The sequence below is a fragment of the Zerene cesonia genome, chromosome 1 (assembly GCF_012273895.1).
Source record: "Zerene cesonia ecotype Mississippi chromosome 1, Zerene_cesonia_1.1, whole genome shotgun sequence".
NCBI lineage: Eukaryota > Metazoa > Arthropoda > Insecta > Lepidoptera > Pieridae > Zerene > Zerene cesonia.
Window position 1 is genome coordinate 3,226,235 of NC_052102.1, and position 22,251 is coordinate 3,248,485.

At 31.1% G+C, this 22,251-nt stretch overlaps 1 protein-coding gene across 1 annotated transcript; it reads right to left on the reverse strand.

Annotated features, from left to right (window-relative positions):
• Window positions 1–11,068: 11,068 nt before the first annotated feature.
• LOC119831582 (putative uncharacterized protein DDB_G0282133) lies at window positions 11,069–14,660 on the reverse strand (the record flags this gene model as incomplete). The annotated part of the gene is made up of 4 exons (XM_038355035.1): window positions 11,069–13,804; window positions 13,877–14,025; window positions 14,137–14,294; window positions 14,536–14,660. Coding segments are annotated over 4 exons (2,145 nt in total), but the record flags the coding sequence as incomplete, so codon positions are not given.
• Between the last annotated feature and the right edge of the window lie 7,591 nt (window positions 14,661–22,251).

A 22,251-nucleotide genomic window follows, 5' to 3' on the forward strand; every position in this document is an offset into this window, starting at 1 on the left:
AATTTAAAAATTAAATTTAAATAAATTGGGAGCTCTTACAAACACGTGTTTCTATTCACACCTACCCCCGAGGAAAAAAAGTTGTGACTCTATAGATATTTCGGCTTCTTCTGTGTGTTGGTGTCATGAAAGCTATACTAGAGAAATTATTATGGAGTATAAGGTGCCATTCGAAGGTTGGTTTTCCTGGTTTTTGTTTGTTAACTCATCATGTAATTATATAAAATATAACACAGAGATAGCCTCTGCCAATCTAAGTTTTAGGAAAATATTTGCATTACAAAGGAACATGAAACGAATGCAAATCTAGCTTTAAGTTTGAAGTGCCAAACGCTGTATTTGTAGAATGTTATTTCAGTATTTTCATATCTGATGTATAAGATTTAGCTCTTCGTGTGGATAAATAAATATATTATCTTCCTAATATCAGCGTGTTTGTTCATTATTTTTCTTTCCCGTCGCAATGTAGTGATTTTGTGTATCTGGAGATAGTTAGGAGGCTAGATAATGGCATCAGGTATATTATTGCCTACTATATTATATTTTATTTTACCACGGTGAAAATTTTAATGCCCACGTTAATTTCCTTTAACTATACGGGCAGACCAGCGGGGGTTTTATTTTAAACATATCTAAAGTAATGTAACGAATTTCCTTTAAAATTCCCCCGAAGTGTATTTATAGTGCAGCGGCTCCACCTGGGATAGGGCTACGGCGACGTCGTGATTTCCTTGCTGTTCAGCAAGGCGTAAGAACTGTGTGCGGCAATAATGCCCCGTTGGTGCGGTCAGTAAAATTAGTAAACGATTAGCTCGCATTACTACCGGAGACAGATTTATTTAATACGTCCTTGAATACATATAAATCAAATGTTTTAAAATATTTAAGTGTTAAATGAAATTTTTATACTATTTTTTATATTTTTTAATGTAAATTAAACATGTAATGCCCCAAAGTAAAACCTGTAAATTACTTGTTACTTTATAAATAAATAAATAACTAAAAAGAAACAATTATGTTTTTTATGTGTGTTTGTAATGTTTTCACACAAAAGCTATTGGATCGATTTCAAAGATTCTTTCACCATAGAAAAGCTATATCTTCATTGAGTGACATGGGCCATTGGTGTAATAAGTACCACGGACGAGACCTGGCGAGTTAGTATAAAGAGAAATTATTATAATAAACGAGTCTAGTCTAACAAAAAATAAATTCATAAAAATAAAGCTCAGCTACATACTACACTTAGAAATAATTACTAATCTCACAAATTAAAACAACGCTCCACCAGGACTCCACAGAACAAAGGCAAAAACATAATTACCATTTTAAATTGAAACACGATACACAAGTACGTCTCGCGCACAAAGCCAAATTAAATAGCAAGTAATTCAATCAGGGTCGGACCTTGTACTAATTGCTAAGTCAAAGTGGCGGCGGAGCAATGGGACGAGAGGTTTGGTTATGGACGTATATTTTCCATTGTTTCTATTAATATGTAAGTGCTATGCGCATCAACTAAAAATAGGAACGTCTTTGATCTTTTTTTGTCAAGTTCGTGTCGAACGGCATTTGAAATATGATTTACAGAGAAATCCTTTTTCATGTCAATAATGGTTTATTATATATTGCCCGATCCTTCCATCAAATTTTAATAGAACGTCTGAACTCACAATAATTTATCGTTCCCACTAATATTATATATGCGAAAGTTTGTGAGGATGGATGTATTTGTATGTGTGTATGTTTGTTACTCTTTCACGCCGATATGTTAAATATAAATATAAATAGTTGTTAACATATATAATATTAACAACTAAAAGTATAGTTCCTTATTTTCTATGTATAAGTTCATTAAATAGCAATATACCAATGGAGGAGATTTAAAAAGTTAATGGTCACTTAGTTCAAAATTCTGAGCTAAAATTAAAGAAAGTGTGTAATAGTACGGATGGCGAACACACAATACAGTAATCTTTTATATATCATATCAAAAATCTTTTTTGGTTAAAAGACCACAAGACTGCTGCTATTTATATTCATATATTTAAATGAAGCAATCCAAGATCTTCATTACGGAAGCATGATTTTTCAACCAAACCATTTTCATTAATTTCCTGTAACACATTTTTGGACAAGAGCGCTCGTGATCGATTTTGTCATTTTTGCGACAGTTCAATTTATTGCTTTTTCCACAAAATTATTTTGCGGTCTATTATGAGTAACCATTTTTGACAATTTTCTTCTAAAAATTGGAATTGTTGTGCAAAATTTTAAATTATTGGTTGAAAAAATTATCTCTGTGCATTAAATATAAATGATTTTAAAGCACCGACTATGGTCTACATCAAGAAAACACCAGATTATTCTGAGATATTCTTTATCTGTGTAAATAAAAGTCATTTATCAAGACGAAGGTTTGCAGTTTTTGTGTTTCCAACAGATACAAATGAGGTCTCGTTTACTCAACATCTATATCGCCATCTTAAGTCCCGTAATGACTTTTTTTATGGTACTCTCTAGTATACTTTTTTAAATTGTGGCGACATAAAATGCGGACTGTATCTATTCATGTAAGAAGATATTTGTTTTATCAACGTGTAAAATACACATGAAAAATTAAATTTAAAATGATATTAAAGTTTTCATTTCCTTATTATATAATACTAGCTGCGCCCCGCGGTTTCACCCGCGTAAGTCCGTATCCCATAGGAATATCGGAATAAAGAGTTGCCTATATGTTATTCCAGTTGTCCTGCTATCTACGTACCAAATTTCATTGCAATCGGTTCAGTAGTTTTTACGTGAAAGAGCAACAAACACACACACATCCTTACAAACTTTCGCTTTATTTTACATTAGTAGGATATAAATTTTGTAAAAATGTAAAAAAATAATAATTTGATTATGATTATGATTTTTTGTTCTTCGTTTGATTTAATTTTTTATCTTTACGTCAGTGTGTCATAATCCATTTTCTAGGCTTTGTTTCTAGATAATTTTTATAGCTAGCAAAGTGAAAATGTACACATAACTTGCATACCCTTGGCCAGTAAAATAAAAATTAGATTCTTGTGTTTAGATGAACGCACTACAACTTGTTATATATACAGAATAAATTAATAAATACGAAAGTAATTTCTCGGCTTTATTTGAAATGCAATATCTTCCCAAACAATCGAAACAATGTTATTTTAATTCCATTTCATAACATATTATTGATTCAACATTTATTGCTGAGCACATTGTTTTTGCAATCATTCTGTAATGACTGCATTATTGCTTCATATTTGTCCATTCATAAAGTATGCAGTTCACTTGGATAAATTATTATGGTTAAAATTTTTTGTCGTATTCTTTCCTATACATATTGGATACATTAACGTACTCATTTTCGAGTCTTAGAAAGTTATAAGATATGATTCGTCTTCCACCATTCCTGTTCATCTCAAAGTTTATACCACTTAAGTTCCCATAACGGTACAACAAATTGTTGGACAGTTACAATTTAAATAGCAACAAAAATAATCAAGGTTCCGCCGTTTTTCTGAATATATGGCTTAAACAGATGAGATGACAGTTGAGATTTGAAAGAACTATCATTAATGACTGAAGAAATTTTACACGTTTTATCATTTATTCATTAGAAATTATAATTATGGTAGTACAATGATGCATAACAATGATCGAAGCAGGTTTCCTTTTTTAATTTTATTCAATTAAAATAGAATAGGAATTTTATGACGAAATAGAAAAGGGAATATACCATACCTAAAAACTATTGAAGTGGACATTCTTGTTTTATCTGTAGATTTGAATTGTACCTAACATAAATATATAAATATCATACATTAACTATTATAATTATTTACCTACCTATAATCTGATTAAGTTAAATTGATTAGCTGTCTTTATAATACGTAAAGGTGACAATAATATAAAGATATGAAAAAACTAAAGGCTATGGCTATTTTATTTCTTATTGGACTCTGACACAAAATGAAAGGTTTACCTTATGAACACAATATTTTAAAGCAATAAATTCCGCATATATTAAAACAATAATCGAAAACTGATTACTGAGTAATTGGTGTTAGTATTTCATATAACGTGTAGGTAACTATAGTTCCATGTTACCAAAAATTTTCATACTTTAGAAAAGATAAATGCAATGAATAATCAACCGATAAAGGCTCATATCCTTTTACTTACCCTAACAGGACCTTTCCTTTTTCTTAGAACGATGAACAATATAAATTATTCTTAACACATTTTATACAAAAATTCATAATCATGAATAGCCGTCAACGAGAATGAAGTATCAGTACTTCGAGACTTTTCTTCATAAATTTGATAAAAAATACATTGCTCAACTTCTCAGCGATCTCTTAACTTATAATTGGTTTCCATGAGAGGAGTTTTAAAACATGAACCAAATATTAGGTATAATGCATATATTTAACATGGGATAACTTTTAATGGGTTTAATTGTAATTAAACCTATGTTTTAGATAGATATTACGTATGCATTATTTCAAATATCATCCAGTGGTGAAAATCTTCCATTATCTTTTTTTATTGCCAATCTTTATGTCTTTTATTTTACTAAATCTCTTTAACTCAAATTTATATTAGGGTGTTCGCTTGTCCTTGTAGCACAAAGGTCTCCTCCAACCCCTTCCCGTCGTCCCTCGCTGCTTCCTTCCGTTGCCAGAGCAGCTCCGCCACTATACTTATCTCTATGATATCTCTATTAGATATCTCCACTCCTATCTCAACCCGGTTATGTCCCTTGTTCAACGATTCCTTTTACTCTTAAATAACGTCTTCAATTTTTGTTATGCTTCTTATATTCATAGCTCTTGTTTATAGACCAGTATAGAATAGTAAATGATATAATTGAATCAGAGTGAATAATTATTTTCTGTTCATTGACATAGTGGCAACGCAGACTAAAATATTATGTTGATAGCTATACAACCAATTTGATATATATCGGAATTGCTTTTAGTACGATTGACGTGGCAAACAACCCTTTTGATAGCTGTATTTGCTAGGCTATATCTATTTTATTTGATATACATTTATCGAACCAGTTCGATATTTCAATATGAAGCTAGTGAATCGTGTGCAGTTTCCATACGTTAAACTAGGTTTGTGAATGACGAATTGCATTGTGATTGCGAACTAGAATGCTGTTACAAATTTGGTATTCGAATGAAAATACCGTTTTGAATAAAACAAGTAAACTCAATCAAATTTTAATTTAATATTGCATAATCAAGTATAATTTTGTGAATGACATACAAAAAACAGTAATATTCAATCATAATAAATAAATAAGTAAATAATAATAGTTGTATAAACATTTTAACTTATCTTTCTAATGTCTGTACAAAGCAATGACAAAATTATCAGAATACATTAACTTTTATTCATAATCAGTTTTTTGCCTTATATTAATAGTATAATATTAAATGATCAGTTCCATCGCTGCTACCCCTTCCCACTGCGTTCTTATCACTTAAACATAAGCACTCTTCGTTATATTTTGATCTTACTGTTACCATTCATACAAAATCATCCAAGAAGTAACGACAATTTAAATAGCGCTTACGCTACGGGCGGGCAGACAGCACTTGACGAGGGTCTGCAAACTACGCTATAACTTTAATTAGCCGTACTAATTTCGCCTTTATTTCATAAAAGCAACGACACATTACTGTACCCTCTGATTACCGACGTAATTCTGTAGCGGTTTCCATGATCTTCAGTGGTAATTATGTACCTTAAAATGACACTCAGAATGAGTAACATTATGTTATAATATAGAATAAGTAGGTATGACTTGTATAATATGATATTAAGATTTTTTCACTGAGAAATTGTTATCAACCTTTGTTTTTTTAAACTCTTCTAAAAAATTTTTTCCTATGTTTACTCTAAATTACTTCAATGAAAGATCTTAAAATACTTACAAAGTATATACATATCTGTTTAAAAATATAGAAGCTTGTACAATATTCTATGTACACTGTAGGTTTTGCAACAAATGTATTTCTCTCTGTAAGAGTAAGAAAATACTTCCAGGAAAATTTAGTTTTAAAACGTTTTGTTATCTCTTCTACATCGTTTTAGTTTTAAAGCATTCTTGCTATAAGAGCAGCAACAATAGCTACGTCCGTAGATAACAGGAATACTGAGTTAATCAGAAGCGCTCGGATTATCGTAGAACAATAAATTGTTGGTCGAATCCAAGCTCTGTGTGTGGTTAAGCGCTCTCGGGTTCAATTGGACGATAACAATGTTTATCCGAAAGATAAACATAAGGTAAATGCAGATGTATGCAACTGCAGTGTCATATTAGATTATTCGTTTTGTGTTTCACGTTTGAATTGCACGTTTTGAAATATTGTGGCAAATCGAGGAAACATACAATCTCTGTGTAGGTACAACGATAAAATTTATATTGTTTCTAGAACCGAGGCACAATATTTCGGAAATTGCAGTTTTGTGAAATTCTTTATCCTAAAAAAATTGTAAATAATCTTAAAACTACACTCACACATAAGCAAGTCTGGAAAGTTTTTAACAACATCCAAATAAGGAACATCCAATAAAAAGCATATAGCATAAAGATATTGTAACGAAGGTAGTCTTTCATTTCGGACACCATTAAAAATTACTTGTATGTAGGTACGTTGGTTTTATGTAATAGGGTACAAAAGATGAGCAATCATGCTGTTAAACATTTTGTATAATGTATACTGTTTATTTGGAAGTCTGTTAATTTGGTAAATAAAACATAAAATTTTGTTTTTTTTTTATAAAATTCTAGTTTTCGCCGAATTCAGAGTAGGTTTGATGTTATAATACATAAAAAATTTCCTCTTGAATCACTCTATCTATTTAAAAAAATCCCATCAAAATCCGTTGGGAAGCATTAAAGATTTAAGCTTACGTAGAGATATAAGATATAGACAGAGAAAGCGACTTTGTTTTATACTATGTGAGTGATGACCATGCCCTTATTCTTTTAAGGAAACTCTATTTACATAAGTTCACAGACAGGTTTTATGTGAAAAAAATAGTATTTTCGCGGTACAGATGTGGACGAAGGTCAACACCCCTGAGATTACTACGAACCAGCTACGATCCTATCACTACGATCTGCACTATTGGCTAAGTATGAAAGACACTACAGAAACAAGGATAGGTAAATATAATATCATTTTGCTTTTATAAAAGGAGTTTGCGTAGATGGTATGTGCCATAGATCGATGTGCATTGGAGCCATGGGCTTAGCAATAATCCGAACGCATTGCTTAAGTCTGCGGTTCTCAAACAAGCGTAAAATTCATAAGTTATAGTAATAATGCTTCAATAGTAGTATTTTTTTTTTGTTAACATGAGAGCTTAAAAATTAATGATAAGGAGTGCTAGGAACATATCCTTCCTTAGAGTCATATCCTTAGTATTTTATTGTGTTTGATTTTACGCGAGCATTATACATTTAGAAATTATAAACTTTTTAACGGATTTTAACCTTGTTGAGTTTGTGGAGTTTGTTTGTTTGATCTCGTAAATCTCAGTAATTAATAATAATAATTAATAATAAAAAAATACAAGAACTACTGGAGTTTCGTTTTCGTTACATTCGTAGTTAAACATTTCTGAATTATAATTTTGGATTTTTATAAAGAAAATATTTAAATATCAGCTTTAAGTTGTTATAAAAATCAGGCCAGTATTTTGTAACAAATTAGAAATCACAAATTTTTTTATATAAGCAATTTTTATGCTTGTATACTAAGCTACTATTTCTCCATTCGTGACTTTTAATTTATAGGATTATTCTATACTAGCTGCGCCCCGCGGTTTCATCCGGGTAAGTCCGTATCCCGTAAGAATACCGGGATAAAAAGTTGCCTATGTGTTTTTACAGTTATCGAGCAATCTACGTACCAAATTTCATTGTAATCGGTTCAGTAGTTTTTGCATGGAAGAGTAACAAACATTGTGTATGTTACACATACATTCATCCTCACAAACGTTCGCATTTATAATATTAGTAGGATTCGAAAGTTTCGCTATGTTTTAAACGTAAAGGTTTGCGAACCTCTGTTTATGCAATCCACAGAGGCCGAGGACGGAAAGTGATTTGTGTTTAACACGAAATAGAATCGCCGGGACGGGCTCCAGGTGATCTCAGCAATTTGCATAATACCGCTAGTTCGTTCACGTCATATCACTAGAGACTTATAGGTATATGTAATATTATGGTAACCTATTACCTATACATAGATATTATGGCATTAAAATTAAGGAAGTAAATACATTTTACACTTACACAATAGTTAAATAAAAATACGGTTTTTTGGGTCTTTAAAATGTCGTTTTTGCGTATTGTTTTTATTTCACATATTGCTATTGTTTTCAGTTAAAGGAAAAGTAACAGCGGTCCAATACAGTGTCGTAGCACTAGTCCCTGGCCGATATTCGAAATACCGCGATAAAATTTTGAGGTTCAGTCTGATGACTGAAGGATGGCGAGACAAATGGATATCGAAGTCTTTGTAATTGGGCCCTGATTTACCCTTTAGGCACAAAGTCACAGAATAATAAGTACAAGACAAAACCCTTATAAGGGGCGCCTTTTTCCAGTGGGCCTAAGCGGCGAAAATCCGCGCTACACCACTGTTTCAAGGACACTAAAACCACCTTAAACTATGTATGTTCACACTTTTTGTACAAGCGTGATATTTGTCATGTCTATAAAAGTTAGATAAAAGAACATTGTAATATTCTCCAAATATTTTCTGAAAGTGTTCCCATTATTTAATCCGAATGTAGCTTCAATCACTTGTATCTACTACGTAGGTATACTTCATTATTAATTTACTGTTTCTTTACTTGTATTTTCATTCATGCGATAAAACAGTTTTTGAAGTGATTTCCAATAACAACTTTCTAACAAACGCTGGAACAACAAAGAAACAGCTGTGCCATGAGATAAAGTTTCATCAACATGATTGAGTCAAACGCAGTGCTATAGATCCACCAATCATTTTGAATAATGGATGAGACACCACCCGTGTGACCTCTGTCCTAATTTTAGTTGTCAATGTCCAGTGTGATAAGTATCTACTTTCGACGTATTCAATTCTCATGTTTGATATTTATATGAACCCATATTGTCATAAAATTTATAATAATACATATAAAAAAGATATAATTTATTTAAACACAAACAGACTACAAAAAAATAGTAGACAATCAAACACAAACACATCAAAAGTACTAAAGTTGTAAAACGATAGGGGAAAGGATCAAATGATTTACGACCTGATCCCTCCGTACATATAAAGGTATAAACATTTGTTTATGTCACTAGATATGTAAACAATAATGCGACGATACACGAGGATCCATAACTTTTGTATTTATGTACCGTGATGCGAACAAAAACGGTCGTTTCATTGAAAATGGGCAATGCGATAGCAAACAACAGTATAAATTGCTCTTTGTTTTCCTTTAAGTGTTATGATCTTGTTACATCATTACATATTTGATTTTAATGAAATAAGAAAGACGAGCATAACATACAAGGGCTATTAATATATAAGCAATACTACGAAACTGAATACTTTTTATAATTAGCTCATGCTTATGTTATGTAGTTCTTAAATCTATGCAAAGCATTTAAATTATGTTAAGATATTACAAGTACTCTGGGTGTAAATTGACTCTTGTACGAGTGACATTCACATTTAAATTCTAAACTGTAACCAATATTTTTTTATCTATAAATCAAATCTACCTGTGAGTAAAACTAATGTTACTTAATAGCGATAACTTTTATAACATATCCAATTCAATTAAAAATTACCTCAAAGCAAACAAAAAGTTGAGGTTTTCGAGGAACTTGTACGAGTCGAAGCTGAAGCGTTTCGCAAACATTGATTACGTGAAGTGTAGAGAAAACTTACGCAAATGTATTTCTTTATATTAAACTATTTACGTAACTAAATCTTTGTTTGTTGGGTATGATTGTTTTGGATTCATATTTTTCTTTAATGTAAGTTGAAGTCTCTTCACGGTACATACTAAATACACGGAGCAAATGTAAGACATTGGATATCGGACTGAAATTTTCTCTTTCTATAATATATCAATTTAAATTTATACGTATATGATACTTAACGGATTTCAATACTTTTCTTATAAGCAACATAAAGGATAGCAGAAGCTACCTTTTCTTACTCATATAAATAGGTTTGATTTTTTTGTGATTAATTTATTTATCTTACAATACAATTATTTTGGCGATGTTCAAAGGTATACATCAGATATAGAGGAAACGTGATATATATAGAAACTTGAACGACAAAGTACCCTTGTTCATAATAAGTCACTCACTCCTTTGGCTCCCACTGTAGTGTGAAATGACTCTTACCTTCGAGTGAAATGCGAACGCCTGAAGGGTTTTGTGTAGCGCTCTTGTATCTGTCTCACCTAGTGTTTTTGTGCATTCTCATGAACTCAACATGACGTATCAACATGTTTTATTGGCTGAGACGTATAGTATTAACGATACACTGTTGGGATACTGGGTTTCACCTTTCGTAACTCTTACCACAGTATGTATTGGTAAATCACACATTCTTTTCTTATAATACACATATTACTGCATACCATAGAAGGTACTAAAAAATACAATATTCGTCAAATCAGTATTAGCATCGATTCAGTCATTAACTACGAAACGAATATTAGCTTATCGGTACATGTGATACGATCTCTCTTATCCCGGAATTAAATGACCTACAAAATTTCAGTTGGAAGGTACATATATATGGACTGAATGTCAGTTGACTAACGTTATAGAAAACAAAAAAAAAATACAGACACAAACAAGTGTGTTTATATACGAGTTGAACTACAAATAAAAGATTGATTGTTAGTTACTGGTAATGGTACTGGCTCATCAATTAATAATATTTTGGCATTTAAAATAAAACAGCATTTTTTTAATTCAATATTTATTTAAAAAATCCATACTACATTGTGATAAATTATAAAATTCTCGTTTTCTGTAAAACAGCCATTTTCCCCAGCATCTTGAGTTGATATATCTAACCACTTTCATCTTAAATGAGATTAATTTAAACGAACATCGTTCGAGGAGGGTAATTAATCTCGGAACAATATTTCAAAGGAATGCGATAAAGTGATGAATGTAAATAAAATGTATTAAATACGATATTTTTAAATTATTGAACATAATTAAAATTCACAAATCTTATTATTTAATGATATGATTAGCATGTCTCCAGAATATGTTAATGTCTCCTTTAATTTGGCAATGATTTTACAGTAATGCTACTTTTTAAGTGACTAGATCTATAATAATGTAACATAGCTTTGCTATACTTCCAAAATACACGAATTGACTATGTTGCCATTTGACATTTTAAAATACGTGAACACTAATCGATATATGTAGTGGAATGAACAATTAAATTACTTCGTGAACGCAAGTTTCATGCCCCGTATTAACAATAGTAAAGTAGAAGTTAAAGAAAATATAATTTTTTGTTTGGTTAATATTTTAAGTAAGTACAATTATATAAACTATATAATACGTACTATTATTATAAATTTTATATAGGTACTAACTGTTTTTGACACATTTAACCAGAATCGTACATAATAGATAAGAAATAAATTTGTTAGACCCTTTTAATCATGTATAATGTATAATGATTTAATTTTAATCGTACAATGTGGGTAGAACACTAGTAACACTGGAGAACTTACGATAAGATTCGCTTGTGAGATTGACAGTCAGTTTAAGGGTGCACTTAATAAATAATGTCTTAATGTAATGAATATGTAGTCTAATGAAATACTAATCACGATTAAGGGATCATCATGTAATTTTGCTAAGTGCACTGTGCAATCACAATATGTAACTGTGTCTTAATTCTAATACTATGCTGAAATTGTGAATCGTCATCTCAGTCCTTTAATATCTAAGGGTAGAATTCCTTGGCAGTCAAAATACAGATTATATACTAATGTGTCTAAGCTAACCTAATATGCGAAAGGGATTGAATTTTTTACTGTGATTCTGAGGATTTTGTGGTCTCCGAGCTCTCATTGGTTTATGGATTGGTTCATCCGCGCCGGAGAGCAAAGGTGATTGGAAATCGTCAATTTCTTCTTCACTAAAATTATCGTCACCATGTTGAATATCAATATCCGACACATCAGAAATCGTTGCTGGAACTGTCATATTTTTATCGTTGATGTCAGCGATAGTAGCATTATCAGAATTATTAATTATATGGGTGTCTGATGTCAATTTAATAGTGGTAAAATTATGCGAGAGATTTTCTGAATTTGATGAGGTATCAGAGGTATTAGTCAATGGCGTCATGGAAATATCACCGTGTTCTGATGCATTCGTATTTATTTCAGTTGCGATAGATTCATATTCAACTGAAAAATTTAAATGCCCATTATTAAGTGGCTCCAAAGGTTGTTTTGATTCTTCGACTTTATTAATATTGTCTCTAAAGATCGGTATCTTTGTAGAAATTTCCATAACCTGAACGTCTGTGGAGTGGTTATTATGATCTATATTAAAAGTTATATTGATAATTTCATCGTGTAAGATAAAAACATTCGGTGATGTTGCATTATGTTGGTATTTTGTAGAATTTATAATTGTGTTAGTCGCAGGAATGTTGATTGTGTCATTATACACAGTATTCTCTTCTACAATCTGCTTTCTAAAATCATTAGGTTCTCTAATTATTACAGTCAGCTCTATAGATGATTCATCTCTTTCATTATCATCACTGAGTATTTGAGTTGTATTTTGAATACTTTCCAAGTTTTCTACTTGTTCTGTTTTATTTGATGTTGAGATCGGCGTTGATACAGTAGTGTAAGATGGTGTTGAAGGTAATGTAGGCTTATTTGAATTCCTTTTAACATTAATTATTGAAACTGATTTCCTTTTAGAATCATCATATTTTGCATTCTTGGAAGTATATTTTTTTGGCATTGATTTCTTTGTGTAATCTTTGTCGTTATTTTCATTGTTACTTTTTGAATGCGTTACACTAATTAAAACATTGTTTGCAAATGTAGTCGGAGTTTCATTTGAAGTGTTGTCATTTTCTACGTTTAACGAAGTCATCATCTGATTGGAATGCTTTATATTTTTATTGTCATCATGCTCTTGTGCAAGTTTTTCTTCAAAAGACATTGCAGTCATATCATTGCTTAATCTAGCTTTAGCCATTACTAGTGGTGGGACAAAATGGTCCGTTGGTTGATTAAATATCGTTTCCAAATTACCAAGTCGGGCGAGTTCATCATGTAACAACTTATGTTGGATATGCCTTTCATCTTCTAACTTATCAGCGTACTCGCTATTCGCAATATCGTCTTTAAACAAAACGTTGGGAATATTATTATTTAGATTGTTAGTATCTAGAGGGTTCATATTTACGAATTTTTCATTTCTAGTAATGGGTTCATATTGTTTAGTAATAAATTGATTACGCTCGCCTAAAACATAATTATGCACAGGGGTAGATTTTATATAACTCGCTTGCTCTATATCGTCATGTCCCGTTGTAATAGCCTCCTCAGTCATAAGATCATTATCTTGGTCAATTGAAACATCAGTTGTCACTTGCCAATCCGAATTTGTTAAATGTATATTGAAAGTAGATGAAACTTGTTCTTCTTCAGCACACGATAAATCTTTCAACAGATCTTCTCGTTTCTGTAAAAAAGCGTGATATTAAGTTTAGAGATTTACATATACACTGTTACTTAACGAGAATATGATACGAACCACATTGCCAGTGCACTGAACGCGTTTTACACCCGCTAAACCACAGTCTGTTGTAAGTTGAACGGCAGCACTTTCCGGGAGATATAAGACCGTAAGAGCTGGTAATGCTTTTATCATACAGCCTTCGTTACCAAGTGCCCATTGAGGAACTATAAATGAATGCCATTTTAATCAATTGCTAACTAAGAAATATTTAAAATACCTCTATGTAATATAGTCTCCTTTTGTTTAGATTTTTGAGCTTATTTTAAATAAATTACCGGGGAGTTCGCAGATGAAAGAGGCTACAGAAGGTCCTCCACAGGCTCGAGCATCCCATCGATAGTCTGCTGCAGGATCAGCAGCCGCACAAAGCGGCGCAGTTCTTGAGTCTGGGGCTGAGCTCCAATACCCGTCACCGCTTAAACCTCTATAGTCTCTAAAAATAGTTCAAGCTTGTATTTAGTGTTTTGAAATTGTGTATTTTATTCATAATTAATATTCATATTTCCTTAAAGATAAAACACAAAGATGGTCAGGTTTACTGTGGAATAGAAAAACAGAGATTTCATAAGTCTTGATACTCTGCAATGCAATGTTGAAACATTTCATAAAGTATGCGTATAACTCTTTATAATGTCTGAAGGTTTAGTTTACGTGGGAAAATTTTATTTTCTTACGTCCATGTGAAATCCCCATCTGGGTTGCTTCTAATGAGTCCAACCCAAACTGCACTGGAAATATCCAATTCTTTAAGATATGCTCGAACAGCGTCATATTGTGCCGTAGTATCCACTGCAACAAAATTTCATAAATGTTATATTAATATTATATAATATATTGTATATTACATTTATGTTGTTGACTTCATATCTATAATTATGGATTAGGTCAATCTAGATGATGCCTGTGACTTCTTCCGAATCAATAAAATATTTTTTCAAGTCCAATTATTTATGTAAAAAAAATATCCTTAATTTATCTCAATGAAAATCTGGCCATTAGTCGCAACAAACAAATAAAAATGTAAATACTTAATTTTTGCTACGTTCTAAATGCCTCTTTATTTACAACTTAACTAATAGAAAACCAATATTGTGACAAAATATTATGAATACTTCAATTTATTTTGAATACAAATATAACCATACATAGCAGGTTTTTGAATTTCGTACTCGAGTGTTATCCCATAGCATCTTTTGAAATACAGTTATAACGAAAATTGGAATGAATTCATAAACCTTTCGTGAATAAATAATCATTTTAATGGAACGCTTAGCTTCGCAATAAAGTTGGTATCTCTGTCAGCAGATTTATAGCGCCCTGCCAAAATCGGCGAAGGAAAAATTGTTGGAATTTCGTTCGCAATTTCCATGTATACTTACGCTGAATGAAATCAATCGAAAAGCATTCACCCTATATCGCGCTCGACTAAGAGGTTTGTTTAAATTATTCATGGTTATTCTAAAGTTATGGTCTGTTAAAATATCATTATTCATTATTTGAATTTCCAATGCTGTCTTGTGAAGCTTATCTCATTTTTCTTAGAAACGATCGATCATCATCTATCTTATGGAATCTTGGCAATTCTTCGCTTATAGAAGATTTCAAAGAAACCATTTATCATTGTTGATTGGCAGCATATTTTACAATATTTGGATATGGTAAAATGTAACTAAGAGGTGTGTACATGATGCGTTTCCGTATACTTTGCATTTTTTATTGAATAAGAAATTGTACGAAAGCTTCTATTCATCTTTGATATTGCATAGTCTTTGAGTATAAAGGCCTCACTTCCAACAATGTGAATACAATCGAAGTGATTGACAGCAGCATTCGAGCACCAAATTACAACGGGAACTACGATGTTCAAGGATCTTTCGAGTAGGAAATTTGCATTAACGCTGAGTGATGTCGTGTCTACAAGCTAGCTATAAATTTATGTTATTAAGGTTCATTTATTATGACCAAAAATGTGTTTGAACGCGCTAAGCGACTGGTCCGATTGTTACTCCGTAAACTTAAAAATTCTTTCAGTTTTAGATATCCCATTTATTGAGGAAGGCTTTAGGTTATATATGTACCACGGGTGGAGCCGGGGCTGACCGCTAGTTAAAAATAAAAATTGTTGATATTGGTTTAACATTTTATTATATTGGATTACTGTGTTGCACAGACAAGAAATATCAACACTTATTTCTTTACAGCTAATTATAAATGAAGGTTGAGCTTAGCAATAAATACATCACCCAAATTATATATGCTACAGCTGGCTTGAATGATTGATGACATGAATTCTGAATATACTTCGTTTGCTTAGAAGATAATATTATAATTTTTTTTTCTATATTATTGTACAGTAAAGGAAAAAAACTCAAAATTTAATAAAATAGCGAGGGCATTTTATTCAGAATATATTTACAAAGTTCTGGTAGTATTAAACCGAAACACTTGATATCATGTTAATATCAAATTTTATATATTCTTAGCTGAAATTTTTCTAGAGATGCAGCGTAAATAAAGTTTTAAATGGCGAGTTTATATGAAATCGCTCATAAAAGCGCTCAACATGAAATTTTTATTAAAACATAATAATGTATTAGTCGATTGTATGTACTGTAAGTATGTTTTGTATGGCAAATTTTAAGTTTTTGCATTTAATAGATTGATACCGCTTCTGTTAATTAAAAACTTTGTTATTAATTGTTTTAATGCCTATATTAAATTATTAAAAATATTCATAGAAAACGATTTTTTTCCATATCACCCACCATGATAATTCGTTGAATCAAAATTACTGTTATAGTGATTTCTAAAACGAAATAAAGATATTGAAAGCACGAATGAAAGAAAACCCGATAAACCCTTTCAGGCCATAACAAAAGAAGATTAAGTGCTGCTGTAATATCATATAGTGGCATTATCTACGAGCGTTACCAGTTTTTACAAAAAACGTCATTTATCATCCCGTCACATGGTTATTTCTTCACATTTAAAGTAAAGGAAAATTCTATTGTAAGAATAGATTGCCATATATTCTTCGAAAGGAAATAATAACTGATTTAATAAAAGTTTTATCAAAGCAATTCGTACAGACAATAAATAAAAAAATACAATTTAAATTCTATTTCGTACATTCTTTATATCATAACTTCGACATTTTGTTGATATGGTTCTCTGCAGAAACGAACGTTTACTACAAACATTTCCTTTTATTTTATTTTAGAACTCTTTACCTTTCATGGACGTGTCTAGGTTCTACGGACACTGGCACTGCGCCAGACAACTCGCGACTCCCAACGGGACTCTCGACTGGCAAAACTTCAAAACGACGCCAAGTCAATATTTGTGAGGCAGTTTAACTGCCCGCCACACTTCTACGACAGGCGACATTTATTACCCACACACACGCTCATATAAGTGCTAATTGCTTTGTGACCATAAACTTTCAAATTTGAGAGCGGCAACTGTTTTATGCATTGCTAAATTCATGGGGATAATCTCACTATTTGATGGAATCTTTAATTAATTACTCTTCGAACTTTTGGTGGTTTATTTTGTAATATTAAAAAATCTAATGAAATAAATTGGAATTTTCCCAATACAAAATGCAGTCGAATAATAAAATTCCTCAAATATTTTAGACCCAAAATAAAATATAAACCGATATACATATTTAAAATGTTAAAATCCCAAAATCAAATTACCTTTAGTAAAAAGTGATATTTTCAAATAAGCTCAAGAAAAAGAACAACTATTTAAAGACCAAGTCTGCGCAGAAATTCCTCTGAGTATTACGAAGTTAGCGAAATACAAAATCAGGAAAATTTATATTAAATCGTGATGCAGAGAAGTCATCCGCAATTTAGTCCCAGGAGACGTCAACATTTCGCACCAGATTTGCGCAGGTGTTCTTGGCTAGAATATTCAAATTTGATATACTCCATTAATATTTTAAGCTAAAACATATTACATATTTTCATTACATGTTGTAATCTTAATAGCATGATATTGCAATTAGTTATATACAAAAAGGTTATAGTCTAAAGGTTTTATTTTTTTAAGTTTTATTTTCAGTTGTAATTCTATTCTTTTTTATATGATACTTTCATAAAATAGTGATCTCTTTGATAATTATGCGTTTCTAAAAAAAAGTCACTAATTCCAAATAAACATCTTATATTATGTTCAAATATGTATGCCTTCTTCTTGCAAAGAAGTTCATACATCCTAACAAAAGAATTTCGTAGTAAGGTCGTTGAACTCATTTTAAGTTTTAAAACGTAGCCGACTAATTTTAGAAGTGAGTCACTGCATTATCTGGCACATGAATAGGCTTTGTGCTATGCGACGTGAGAAAGCTGCGATGCGAATAATGTGTAAATCGATGCATCAGTACGAGATAGATTCTAGATAAACTTAGTGAATTTGCAATGGATTTGCTCGGGATAATAATGTTCAAATACCATGAAAACATGAATAAATAAAAAACATGGTACATGAATGGACTTTTCTTACTTTTCAGGCTGAAATCTCGAAAGTATCTGTCTGCATCAACTTTTGATTATTATCATTTATCACAGAACCAATCCGGAATGGACAAGAATGTCACAGAATGCTTTTATACTAATAATTAATTTTATCGGACAACGTTTATCCAGTTTCATAATCTGATAATAAAACTTCTTGAAAATTTTCTGAAAACTCCTCCATTGATACTTGCGAAGTGATATAGTTTATTATCTTGAAGTAAATAAGAAGTATCATACTACCTGTCCGATTATTTACTTTAATTCTAAGGCTATTGTGGCCTTCGAAATATATCGTAGAGCCTGTAAAAATTATCTTACAATGGAACACAGTGTATAACACGGATAATGTTTGAAAAGAAATAATAATATTATTTTTTTCCATTTTCCAATACTAATTGAAGTATGAATTTGAAATTCGGAACAGTCTCCCATAGTTAGACGTCAGTTCTTGTTAATTGAATATCCCCAGAAATGTTGCTCTTTGCTAGTTACAGAAAGCTCGAGGCAGTTGAGGTCAAATTGGCTATACCGTTCCGGTTGCTTTCAGATATTGGGTTTGATTAATTAGTAATTTGAGCGATTTCATTGTAATAAAGGATTCATCGTTTTGAACGACCTTGGTTACAAGGTTATATTGTCCTCGAGAATATAGGCTTGGCAAGTCAATAGTGTTCTACAAAGGTTAGGTTAGTTGTCTTTGGATATATTTCTCTTTAAAAGACGATGAAATGTTATAGGAAATTAACATAGAATAATACACATATACCAGTTGTTTAATACATGATAAAATTGAATTTTAACACTTTTAATTTAATTATATCATTTTTTATCATTTCCATAAATTTTTTACCTTTACTTGAAATATTTTTTTGTCTTTATTTACTTTTTATATTAAATAATGTTTTGTATTTATTTAACTGACCATTCCCTTTCTCCTTTTTTCTGTTAAATACACTAAATTCATTAGAACGCGGCAAGCAATACAAGTAATTAATCAATAATTATTTTCAAAATTAATTTGAATATCTGAATCAGAGTTTTTTCAAGTGAGGTATCAAGGCCAAGTACGAAAATAAGCTTAAAAGATTTTCGCATAAGATTAAGAAGGTAGCCATGTGATTCCTTTTTATGTTTAATGATCCTCTTGCGTGTATATTGAAGTGTTTTTTTATATATTCATACTAAATTAATATAATATTCTATAATTCGATATAATCATACAATTCGAAGCATGTTCGAGTATTTTTAACCGACTTTAAAATGGAAGGTTCTTAGTTTTACTATATTTTTGGTGTGTTTTTCCTTAGAATTTTTGACGACTGATTTTGATGATTCTTTTTTTATTTTAAAGCTGGTTCCTTCCGTATGGTCCTCTTGTGTCAATTTGAAGGTAGATTCGATTTTGGTTACAAAAATTGTTAATGTATTAGAATATAAGATATCGTATTTATAAACTGAAGAACAGTCTTTTTATGAAATAATGTTTCGACAATTTAATGTATCTGACGTTTATCTTAGCTGTGATGATGTAAAAATCTCGGTTGTAATAAAGATAATATTTAATGTGATATAATATTTTACTTTAGAAGTCATGATAAATATTAGAAAAAAACTTTCATATCGTTTCAATTTAGATTTTATAATTAATCGTTGGTATTAGATATCGCGTTTGCATGTGTACACCCAATAACACGGAATAAACCAATTAACGTAGCCTTGGTACAAATGCACGTATAACTTTCGTGAACAAAAAGGCAACTTCCATTGACGATACTATACGCTAGTCGTCGCTAACGAGAGGCTAAAAAGTTGTGCGGCTTTTGCCCGCAGCCCAGAGCTTGAACGTAAAACTATATTTCAAAATAATATTCTTTAGCCTCTCAATATCGAATATTCTCTATGTATGACTATGTTCACATCAATGAATGTCCACGTGCGATCTCTAGGTTGGTTTCTAAAAATTTTTTTCAACTGTTTTCGTATACTTTTTTAACATGTTTTTATTAGCTTCACCTGTATTTTTGTATGTAACCGACATAATTTCAATGGACAGATTTAATTAAAACTTTGTTCACTTAACTTACAAGGATTGGTCGCAATACAATAATTTCTTGAGTTTTTATTATCACGATTAGGATCGCCAGAATTGAATAACATATTTTCGTATATGTGTGTTTAATTTTTATTACAGTGTTATCTGATTTATAACTGATTTATTCTGATTTATTAACAATTTATTACAGAATTTGCGATGAGTCCAAGATTTTCTCCTTATCTTCCTTAACACGCTGTAAGTTGAGTATATAAGTTTGTTTAATCTTACACGGCGCACCACCTTTTATGCAATGCATATGAGTTATTGAGTGGAATAATACATGTCAATGGTTATTTATATGATTTAGTGTACCTTATCTCGTGTACCTAAAATGCATTGTTTGGCTATTTCTTGTTTGTGTCTAAAGGGATTGGATAGGATGGATTATTCATTATGGCAGATATTGTTTTAGACGATCGAAATTAGATTTTAATCAATATTATTATTATTCGTTCTGTATTTCTTAGAAGAGTGAATAGGCAATAAATGCTAAAGGGAATTTGGTCAGGTCGGCCTTAAATAAATGTATCGACCATATGCAGAATAATAAGAGAGATTTTATTCAAAAAGCACTTCATATCACGTAGATGATACCTATTCTTGGGCTTTGTAAACGCTTGAACTCGCAAGAAATTCGCGTATCGCTTGATTAGGTAAAGTCGTACGAAACCTTTGTAAATGAGAATCATCTTGTTACAAAGTTATAATATATATATACATATTGTAATTGTGTACGCATGTCAGCAATTAAGGGGCATGTTGTTTGCATACCCTGTCCGGTGTCAAGTGACGGCTCGGCGTGCGCTAGCCGGCGTAACAAGCACTTATTACGTACCTATGAACACCGCATAAACGGTTTGCGGCTATAAATGTATTTTCTTATATTTTAGCACTAGTGTCACATTACGTATCTTAAAACACATATAAATCTACTGGAAAATGTCATAAAACGTTATATTTTATTATAAATCAATATTGCTTTAAGCTGAAGCATTATGTAAAGATGTACTTTTTAATATACATTACATTACGGTATTACGAAACATTTAAAGTACAAGTGACTATGATGTGTCTTTCACACTGTATCGAGTTCCAAATATCCGCGATATACCTACACACATCGATCTTTATTAAATGCTAAATAGATGTTTTATTATGTAGATATTTTATTTGAATATCCAACATAAAATATAAATTGTGTAGTGAAACAGCATTTCCATTAAACAATTTATTGAAGTCAGTTTAGCATAAATACAAGCTTGCTGTGTGATTTTAATTAGAACGTACGCTATGCCATAATCATCCATCATCATATAAATCATGCCACGATCCCATTTTTATTTCAACGATTTTGCATAAAAGCAATCTATTAATGAATCCATCGGAAGCCTTTAATTTTTCAAACATTTTAATATTGGTAAAGCATACGTATTTTGAGTCGGTTCAATATGTGCGCATGTTCATCATGGGTATTGATAATTCACGTCGACGCAATTCACATAAATATGCAGCTTTTATTAAATTTCCGTAATAAAACACGAATCCTGCAAAATTTTAATTAATTGCGCTTTTTTGAAAGTAATTTTAATCACAATTGTTTGTGAGGTGAATTCATTTTGCATGTTAAGATTTATGAAATCGTATTATACTCAGCTTTAGTATATTTATTTAACTTTGACAATAGTGTTACAATTTTATGTAACATTGTATTTCTTCTTCGGACACCAAATAATTTCTTATTTTTAAAAAGGTTCGATCATAATAATTAT